This window comes from Octodon degus, unplaced genomic scaffold, assembly GCF_000260255.1.
Source record: "Octodon degus isolate 3935 unplaced genomic scaffold, OctDeg1.0 scaffold00016, whole genome shotgun sequence".
Classification (NCBI taxonomy): domain Eukaryota; kingdom Metazoa; phylum Chordata; class Mammalia; order Rodentia; family Octodontidae; genus Octodon; species Octodon degus.
This window is the reverse complement of record NW_004524592.1, coordinates 22,755,961-22,766,681: the sequence shown is the minus strand read 5'-3', so window position 1 is coordinate 22,766,681 and position 10,721 is coordinate 22,755,961. Positions and strand designations below refer to the sequence as shown.

Genomic DNA, 10,721 nt, shown 5'->3' with positions numbered 1-10,721 from the left:
GAGGAGGAGGAGGAGGAGGAGGAGGGGGAGGAGGAGGAGAGCACAGAGAAGGGGAAGGCGGAGGGGTGACAGTGGCAGCAGCTGCAAGGATTTCTCTTGGTGCCTGACAACTACTAAGTACTCACCATATACAGGTTTACTGAACTAAAAGGGCAAACGTGAAATCATTTGGCCCCTGGCTTGAGTTCAACTGTTACACGTTTGAGTTTTTCAGCAGCAGGTTTTTCCAAAGCTGAAATCACTCAAAGAATTCACAGCACAGAAACATCACGGGTTATTTTAGTTTGCACTCAGCCTCCCTGGTGACACGCTGGGCTCATTCAGCAAGTCCTGCCCAAACCATGCAGCAGCGCCCAGCCCAGCTAGGTGCTGCAGCCATGCTTACCTGGGTGTAAGGCGAGATGAAGCTGGTGATGCAGACCAAGCCTGCATCCGCGAACAGCTTGGCAACCTCAGCGATGCGTCGCACATTCTCCTCCCGGTCCTCGGGGCTGAAGCCCAGGTTCTTGTTGAGCCCCTGGCGAATGTTGTCACCATCCAGGGTGTAGCACGGGATGCCATGGCAGACCAGGTGCTCCTCCAGGGCCATGCTCACCGTGGTCTTCCCTGCCCCTGACAGGCCTGCAATAGGAAGGTGCAGTGCAGAGCAGTGACTGACAGCATGGGACTGAGGACCGAGGAGCAGGGAGGAGTGGGCTGCCTCACGGTCAGCCGCCTCCCCATACCCCTCTCCACACCCAGTAAAACAGCCACAAGCATTTGCTGTGAGGACTCCTCTCTGATATCTGAATCTACGCCCCAGGGCACCCAGAGTCACTGATAAGCACCCAAGGGGATATGACCTATTTTAGCATCCAACTCGGCATCCAGCTCTGCTAGGTAGCTGTACTCGCTTCTCGCTTTGTCTCCTGCTAACACTTCAGATGTCCCTCATCCAAAGACAGTGTTCTGGCCCTCAGATAGGTTGCTAACTTAACTGGTTGCTAACCAGGGAGTGGTGTGGGGTCTGTATATTACAATAGTTATAACAAAGAAATGGTCAAAGGAAACTCCTTGATAGCTTTGCTTTTGTTTATATAACTGTTAACAAGGTGTTGTGATATACAACAGGATGTAAAACTACAGCACTCCATAGTACAGTACAGTCTACAGCAATTACTGTATCAGCAAAGTGCACTAGACAAAAGTCACTGAGCCAGGCATGGTGGTGCGTGCCTATAATCCCAGCAGTTGGGAGGCTGAGGCAGGAAGACCACTGCAAATTCAAGGCTAGCCTAGGCTACAAAGTGAGTTCAATGCCAGCCTGAGCTGCATAGCGAGACCCTGTCTCAAAAAAAAACTAAACTAAACTAAACTAACCTAAACTAAACTAAAGGGAGAACCCATCATAGAAGACCCCACATTGCTTGTGAGTTCTGACTACAAATGCTCACAGTACATATATGGAAGAGTTCCACATGCTCTGACATAGACTAGGAAGGAGCCAGACACAGCAGAGCACTCCTCTCATGGAGTCTGCAGTGCCTGGAGCAGAAACCAGAAGACCACAGCCTGCCTCAGGGGCTGGAGAGCCGAGCCAGCCCTGGCAAGCAGGGAGCCCCGGGAAGGAGCGGACTGAAGACTGACAACCCTGACCAAAGCAATCCCCAAAATCACACCAATAGTACCCAGACTCATTAGTGGGGAGACAAACAGAATATCCCACAAAACAGAGCATCCAATAGTCTACAGATCCACTGCACCACAATTAACCTTCAGATACAACACAGTCCCAAACTAAATCCCTACGAAATTCTGATAATCGTTCAACCTAGTACAAAACATATATGGAAACACAAAAATGGGGGTCATACTGAAAACACAACCTTGATATTGCTGATATAGGACAAGGTCCAAGGATGTACACCACTGCTCCTGAGGTATCTGTGGAACAGATCCTGAGTAGGTGGACACCTAACACAGGACGGGGTTGGAGGAAGGTCCCAGAAAAAGGGGGTCCTAGGCCGGGGAGATGGCTCAGTAGAATAAGCACTTGCCTGACAAGCACAAGGGCCTGAGTTCAATCCCTGGTTCACTAAAAAAAAAAAAAAAAAAAAGGGGGGGGGGTCCTAGCCAAGGCATATTTGGGGGATGACGGACTATGTACATAGCACACAAAAATTAACTGTAGATGGGAAGTCACAGGATAACACAAAGTTTCTAAAAGGAGACAGAGGAAAGGATACCAAATGGAAAACAAAAAGCTCCTGGCCAGGCCTGCATCAATCCCAGCCACTCAGGGGGCTGAGGCAGAAGGGCAGCAGGCTCAAGGCCAGCCATGCAGCTCAGTGGCAGAGTGCTTATCTCTCATGCACAAGGCCCTGAGTTCAGTCCCCCAGCACTGCTAAATCAATCACCAAGTAAATAAACTGGGCCAGCCAAATAGCTCAGCAGACTAAAGCGCCTGCTTAGGCAAAGCACAGGGACCAGGAGTCAATCCCTGGCACCACAGACTGTGCCAGCCTCATCCCTGGGGTGTGCTGAGATGGCAATTGGGACTGGGGATGGTGGCACATGCCTGTAATCCCATCACTTGTGAGGCTGAAAACAGGATGGTCACTACAAGTTCGATCTACGTAGTGAGACCCTACAGACCCTCTAAATACATAAAATAAATAAACCATGAAGACCTGATTGAAATAAAGGGTTCATGAGTGAACACACCACAGTAATTTACTTAACACGACTAAAATACAAACAATTACAGAAATCTGATGTGAGAACAGAACAAAGTGCTGCAACCCTGGGCAATATAAACGCAACATCTTTCCAATCTAGATGCAGTGAAGAATAGGGAGACAGGAAAAATAAGGGTTGTCGGCATCCCTTTTTGTATGTGCACTAGGGACTGAACCCGGGGCCCTCACCCTGAGCTACATCCCCAGCCCTTCCAAGGTCACGAGACAGGGTCCTGCTAAGTCACTGAGTCACCCAAGCTGAACTCAAACTTCTTACCCCCATGCCTTGGTTTGTCCTGGGACTGCAGGTGTGAACCACCACTCCCAGATTTCTATACCATCTTTCATAGAAAAATTACATGCACTGTGTAATTTTAAACAATAGTTTCCTGACAACTGGCACCAATTTCTTAGGACTGGCCATTTGCACTGTTGACAAAGACTCTGGAAAACAGAGCCTGTCCCATGTGGCTGCAGACAGGATAAACTGGTATAAAATGGTAGTGGGCAGCCTGGTAAGATGTTACAGAATTTTAAATACCATTCTTATATGCAAAGGGATCCAGCCTTTCTTTACTTTCTCCCCTAAATCTTCACTCAATCTACCCTCTTCCCAGCCTGTTGTGGCTAAGCCCAGAAAAAGGTCCTGGGAAAACCACCACAACAGACTATCAGCGGCCAGAGCAAAGCTGAGAGACTCCTGGTCCCTGCCCCTCCACTCAGTGCAGCCCACACTGTCAGCTTCTTGGACCAGAATCAGGGTCACATTTACAGTCAGAGTTTAATCTAGTGTAGCATCTACTGAAGGCTCCTGTTAAGATACATGCTAGATTTTCATCTATGTTTACCCTTAATCCCAAGTAGAAAAGGAATTACCAGAAAGGAATGTGTTATAATTAAGCAACCACGTCAGTTATATGCTGTCTTTGTTCCCATTATAAGGGCAAAGCCAGAGCTTTCTTTCAGCTGGAACTGCCATCTACCAGGAATTTTCCAAAATGATAAACATGAAGAGAAAGAGGAGGGGAACAGGAATACATTCTCTAGGCTTTTTAGGAAACATGGGGTTGTTCCTTTGGCCACATATATGCGAATCTACAAAGAGGGTGACATTGTAGACATGGAGGAATGGGTACTGTGCAGAAAGGAATGCCTCACAAATGTTGCCATGGCAAATTGGGAAGAGTCTACAGTGTTACTCAGCATGCTGCTGGTATTGTGTAAAGAAGCAAGTTAAGGGCCAGATACTTGCCAAGAGGATTAATGTGCATATTGAGCTTATTAAACACTCAAAGAATTGAGATAGCTTCCTAAGTGTAGAGGAATACAATCTGAAAAAGAAGGAAGCCAAAGAGAAAGGTACCTGGATTCAACTGAAGCACCAGCCTGACCAGCCCGAAGAAGTATACTTTGTGAAAAGCCCTGGGAAGGAGCCTGAGCGCTGTAGCCTGTTCCCTACGAATTCGTGGCGCAGCTGGGGATGGAGCTCTCCCACACAGCCCTGAACTGGTAGCTGCATGTTCTCGGTCCTACTTAAAAACAAAAAATTGTCCTACGTTGTAGGATGGGTTTCTTAGCTGAACAGCTGTATGGTGCCTTTCCCTCAGAAATATCTGCAGTAGCTGCCCATTCTACCTAGCTAAAGGTATCAGGTCTGTCCTCTTTAGTGCCTTTCTTGCTGAATAGTATTGCTGAAGCATTGAGTAATTGTATACCCAAATGGTCAAATATTCATGGAATATTTATATTGGTTTGGACATGCTGTAAATCATGATAGGGAAAACATGTATCAAAATAAATGGAAGTCACTTCAGTTAAATAAATTGTTTAAGGCATAGGCACGCACACACACACACACACACACACACACAGATCAGAGCTAAAAAGTAAAGCAGCAGAATCCTACAATCCAGGGCTATCTGTAACACTGCTTTTCGGTACCTTAATGTTTATTAGTACAGGTCGGCGCCTCACAACTGCATCTATCATGGGGAGGGGCCCTGGACAAAGCACACCTGGCTTCCCCGTGACCATACCTGTCAGCCACACTGTGCATCCCCGGAAGCCGCCTCGCGTGCCCACCACCTGCCCTCTCTTGTTCCTGCTCACGTGGTGGGCTTGGTACGTGACATTGGTCGCTCTCTGCATCCCCTGGAGAAACAAATAAAGCATTCAGATTTGTGTCCTTGAAAAGGGAAATGCAGGTTCCTTGTAAACATATAGTTGGGAGGCTGAGGAGATAGCTCAGCAGACTAAGCACCTGCCTGGCGAGCACAAGGGCCCAGGTTCGATCCCCGGCACCACATGACCTGCTGGCCCCACTCCCTAGAGTGCTGTGTCAGCCACAACACTGAGCATGGTGGAGCACGCCTGTAATCCCAGTGCTAAAGAGGTTGAGACAGAAGGATCACTATGAGCCCAAGCTGCGTAAGGAGACCTTGTACCAAATACATACATACATACATACATACATACATAAATGATTTTTTGAAAAACAAGGGGCCAGGGAGATAGCTCAGTAGAATAAGTGCTTGCCTGGCAAGTGCAAGGGCATGAGTTCAATCCCCAGTTCCATAAAAAAACACAAAAACAAAAGAAACATATAGTTGGTACACTTGGTGTAACCTGCACCTCCCTGGAGTTCTGCAGAGAAAACCAGTCACCTTGGTTTTCCTTGGGGAGCTAATGTGATCTTCGGGCTTCCCACATGAAGAAGAATAAACATAATCTTCACAGTAACCCAACAACATAGGCACTGCAAACCAGAAGTTTTTATGGACAACGATGTTAACCCTGAGAAGTGCCATACACTTGCCAAGACCCCAGGACTAGTGAACGGAGAAATCCTCAGCCTAGGGCTGGGGCCAGATCAAAGCCCACAGCCACCAAGCTAGCCTGGCCACGTGATGGCCTGGACACTGGGGCACCAAGTGGAGTGTGGGCCTGGACTGCTGAGTCAGGGCTGGCTCTCCCCAGGTTGTGGCACTCGTTCCCCACTCCTACCCCAAGCAGCCTCCAGGCAGGAGGTGAGGTGCGGAGTGCGGCTGCCCCTCCTGTGCTTCCACTTCTGTGCCTACCCTGTGCTGCGGTGGCGTTCCTGCTCCAGGCTTCCTTAGCTCAGGAAGGTGCTGCTGTGCGCACACAGCTGTTCAGTTCACGCTTCCACAGAAGGACAGGCACTGACACCCCCACCAAGAACCCATGAAGAATGGGACGGTTTTAAAAGCAAGGAATTCCCATCTAGACCGTCAACTTCGGCACAGAGCCTCTAAATCTGCTCTGCCCATGAAGGTGTGTGAGGCGAAGCTCTCCTTTCCCCTGCCAGGAATTGAGGCTCCCCCAAAGCACTGCCTAGGGCTGGGAATCTCTATGAGGCCATGGGCTGTTAATTCTTTTTGGGCACATCACTCAAGCCCCACCTTTCCTCCAACAAGGGTCTCATTAACACATGGATTTCAAATAAAATTACATTTAATAAGTAATCATGAAAAAATAATGTGCTGGGGATATAGTTCAGGAACAGTGCCTGTATGGCAAGCATGAGGTCCTGAGTTCGATTCCTAGAGACAAAAAAAAATTAGGATACTGGGCCCATTTCTTTTTTATCAGCTGATGAAGCAAACCAAATTTACCAGCTTGGCACGGGCAAGAATTTAAACAAAAGCAGGCTTCAGAAACAGAACCCCACATTTCCAGGAAGCAGGAGCAGCTCGGGAGCTGCAGCGCCTGGTCATGCAGCAGGCAGCACAGGGCGATGCGGAAGGGCACACACAGACCGTTCCTGCCCAGTGTTCTAAGGAACCTGTTCCACCCGCTCAGCCTGCCCTGCTGCAGGATGCTTCCAAGTTGCCATGCCCTTGGGCAAGAATTTTAATTTGATTTAACCCCAATAAAATAGTTTCTACTTTATTATAAAATTGAACTGGAATGAATGAAAATTACCTGACAAGCTATAAACTGCTATTTAGGTGAGGAAAAAAAATACAAGGTAAGTCTGGTTCCATCCCTGCGGAGTGCACCTGGGAGCTCCTTTCCCACCCACTGCAGTGGAAGTGCAGCCTACAGTAAGGGGACTTGTTATTCAGGTAGGTCTCACAGGTCACATTTAGAAATACACCTGGGGTGGGGCTACAGATCAGTGGCACAGCACCTTCCTGGCAAGCACAAGGTCCTGAGTTTGATTCTCAGCGCTAAAAAAAAAAAAAAAAAGAAAAAAAAAAGAAAGAAAGAAAAAAACCCTGAACCTGGAGAATTCCAAGAGGTACCTGGCATTCATCTCATGCGTAGAGGGGATCATAACAGTGAACAAGTGAAGACCACACTTCACAGGGTGAGGTGGAGGGACCGGAGCTCAGCAGAGAGCAGAGGAGTGCGGGAGACAGAACAAGCCCAGGGTCAGCTTGGCTCCGTCACTGGGGACTGCACCACAGGACAGCCCAGCAGACATCATCCTACCAACACCAGGATTCCAGCCACAGGAAGTTCCCTCATCGGAGCTGGGCAGTGGGGAGCAGCCTGGGGCCCACAGGGTGGCTGTGTCTGGGCAGGGTACTTGCCCTGTCTCTGGCTCCAGACCCCTGATCTACTAGCTTGAGAAAGGTAGCACCGTGGGAACAAAGTCACAGCCACAGCCCCTGCTACCTACACGACAAGAGACTGGCCCCACCCACTCCGCTGCCCTCACAAGGAACACTGCATCTCATGAGCCCAATGGGACCCAGCTATACAACAGGGACCCTTGCACATGGCTGACCTGAGGCCCCCACAACAGGAAATGTCACCCCTTTCACCTGAGGAGATGAAGACTGCACATCCTGGAGCTGGAGCCCATCCCTATGACCGCAGCCTTCCAGTGTTGCCACCACCACAGGACAAGGTACACATCTGCCACAGTTCACACCCATCCCCGTCAAAGGGCCCCATTGGCAGGAAGATCTGCCCCTGCCAGGCCTGAGGCCTTCCCCTATGGGTCGCTGGCCGAGATGAGGGCAGCATTCAGCAAGCACTCTCCAGAGTCCTGCTCACATACCCAGCCACCTCCACTCACTGCAAAGTCCCACAGCTGCCTCCACTTGCATCTGGGGTCCCCACTGAGACGCTCACAGCTGCCAGGGAGGGCACGATGGTTGAGGAATCAACACAGAGATTACATGTATGTGCCCACTTAGGACCAAAGTGAAGCATCACATCCAACCAACACCCTACGACTCATCAACAGGAAAAAGTCCTTTTCTGAAAAGATAGTCCATAAAATCTGAAGAGGCAACTGTTACGTCAGAAGTGCAGATAATGCTGCACAGTCACAGAAGCTTAGATAGGCAAGGAAACAAGAAATATAATACTCTAAAGAACAGGGCAGGGCCAGCCAAATAGCTCAGCAGATTAATGCACCTGCAAGCAGGCACAGGGGCCAGGGGCTAGATGCCTGGGTCAGTCCTGTCGGTCCCGCCCCCACCCCCACCCCCAGGGCACGCTGAGCTGGCAAATGAGACTGGGCATGGTGGTGCAAGACTGTAATCCCAGCTCTCGGGAGGCTGCAAACAGGCGGATCACTACAAATCCAATCTAGTAGTGAGATCCTGAACACCCTGTAGACCCTTCTCTAAAATACAAAAATAAAATAAGAACAGGGCAATCCCCAGACACACATTCCATAGGAAAAGAAACTTAAGAAGTGTCCAAAAATTGCAGAGTAATGCGTAATGAGTAATTCAGAGGAATAAACCTAAAAAACCAACAGCATACATAAAGAAAATCCAACAAGAAAAGGAAAACAGTTTGTGGTTAGAATGAGAAATCCAACAGAAACAGACAAGTGTTAAAAAGAAAAAAGAAAAAGAAAAACTTGGAGCTCAACAATTCAATCAGCTAAAAATAAATATAACTCATAACTTCCACAACTGACTATACTGAAAAAAGAATTTCTGAACTTGAAACAAGTCAGATAAAATATGAATCACAGAAGAGTGAAGAAACCCTACCAATAAAAATCACTACATCATATAGACAAACAAGACACTGCAATTTTATACACACGTGCACCCAGTGCTGGAGCAACACCACAACAAGTAAACCTCATCAGAAGACTCCAATGCCACAGCTAGGATACCCCACTCCCACCAACAGTCAGACTGTCCAGACCAAAAGGAGTAACACATACTCCAGATCCAAAAGACTGACAGGCCCTCACTGAACGTCTCAATCAGCAGGACCATTGTTTTCATCTGCCAGCACATGGCACACACTAAGGATAGATTACGTGTTAAGTCACAAAACAAGGACCAACAAATTAAAAATAAATCAAAATTGGGGCTCAATGGTACAGGTGTCTCCCTGACAAGCTCAAGGTCCTGAGTTTAATTCCCAGTACCAAAAAAATAAAAATAAATCATGATCCTATTGGCTGGACATGGCGGCACATGCCTTGTAATCCTAGCACTCAGGAGGCTGAGACGGGAGGGCAAGTTCGAGGCCTGCCTGAGCTACAAAGTGAGTTCAAGTATGAAGAAATAAAACCAGAAGCCAAACAACATAAGAAACCTTAGAAATGGAAAAAATACGTGGAAATTAAATATGTTCCTAATTTACGAAGGAGGCAAAGAAGAAGCGCAAGGGGGGAGTTTAAAATATCTTGAAAGAAAAATAGAAATATAACCTACCAGATCTATAGGTTTCAGCAAATGCAATGCAAAGGGGCAAATTTAAAATATTAAATGGCTATACCAAGAATATAGAAAGATTTCAAATAAGTAACACAGCTTAAGGAAGTAAAGCACAACAAATCAAGTACAAAATTAATATAAGAGAAAACATAAGATCACAAATTTTAAAAATGCTTTAAAGATAAAGTAGTTATTTTTTCCAAAAGATAAAATCAGCAAGCCACTAATCAAGCGAACAGACAGAAAGAGAAGATCACAATAAAAATCAGAGATAAAAATAAGATACTCTAAGTAACCAGTGAAACGTACAGAATCATCAGCGGCCATTATGAACAACTGTACCAGCAATGTGAAAACTCAGAAGTAGGGATAAATTTCTGGACACGTGTACCCTGCCAATATTAAACCACAAAGACAAGAGAAAACCTAAACAAACAAACAAGCATGCAATGACATTAAATCAAGAGTAAAAAGGTTCTCAACAAAGAAAAACCCTGAGGTTTCACTGCTGACTTCTATAAAACATTTTAAAATGCCCAAAAAGGCGAAGGAGAATTCCACCAAACCGATTCTGTTGTACTAGTTATATCTTGATACTAAATCAGGACAAAAATAACAGAACAACCAAAAAGAAAACTGCAGACCAGTACCTCTGATATGTACTCAATATCACAGTATCCAATACTGTGGATAGATGCAAAAACTCTCAAAGAAATAGTAGCAAACAAAATCCAACACTTCATCAAAAGATTACATACTGTGATCAAGAGGGATTCGCCCCAAGAATGCAAGCATGGGTCAGCAGGTTCATATCAATAAGTGTAACACAGCACATCCAGAACGAAGGTCAAATACCTCATGATTATCTCAACAGAAGCAGAAAAGGAATTCAATAAAAATTTAAGAACCTTTCATGATAGACCCTCAGAGCAACAAGTATAGAGGACCATGGTTCAATGTGATAAAGGTTGCACATGACAGAGCCCAGCCACCACCACTCTCAGTGGTGGAACACCAACACCAGGAGTCTACTTTCACCACTTTCTTCAACAGGGTGCTGAAAATCTTGGTCAGAGTAATTAGAGGGAGGAAAAAGACCTTCTGACTAAAAAGAAGGAAGTCGTGGATCCTGAATAGACCCAGAGTGCAGGCCCAGAGTGGAACCCTTCAGCAAAGAGGCTAGAGGCAAGACCCACCCAGCTGATTCAGGAGCAGAACATCTTGCCAGAGTGACACAAAGGGTTGAACTCCAAGGGCTGCAGCAGGAAGAAGCGAAGCACAGCAGCCAGATCCAAGCAACACCCACCTGGAGGAATCTGAACTTCATAGGTCTGGACCTGGT

At 46.9% G+C, this 10,721-nt stretch overlaps 1 protein-coding gene across 1 annotated transcript in view; it reads right to left on the bottom strand.

Annotated features, from left to right (window-relative positions):
• The window catches only part of Papss1 (3'-phosphoadenosine 5'-phosphosulfate synthase 1), a 73,384-nt gene that overhangs the window by 51,020 nt on the left and 11,643 nt on the right, over positions 1 to 10,721 (bottom strand). Inside the window, exons 2-3 of the mRNA XM_004626696.2 lie at positions 4,754 to 4,868; positions 386 to 621 (exon numbers count right to left, since the gene is read on the bottom strand). Of these exons, the coding sequence (XP_004626753.1) occupies positions 386 to 621; positions 4,754 to 4,868 (351 nt within the window). The remainder of the gene's footprint in view (positions 1 to 385; positions 622 to 4,753; positions 4,869 to 10,721) is intronic.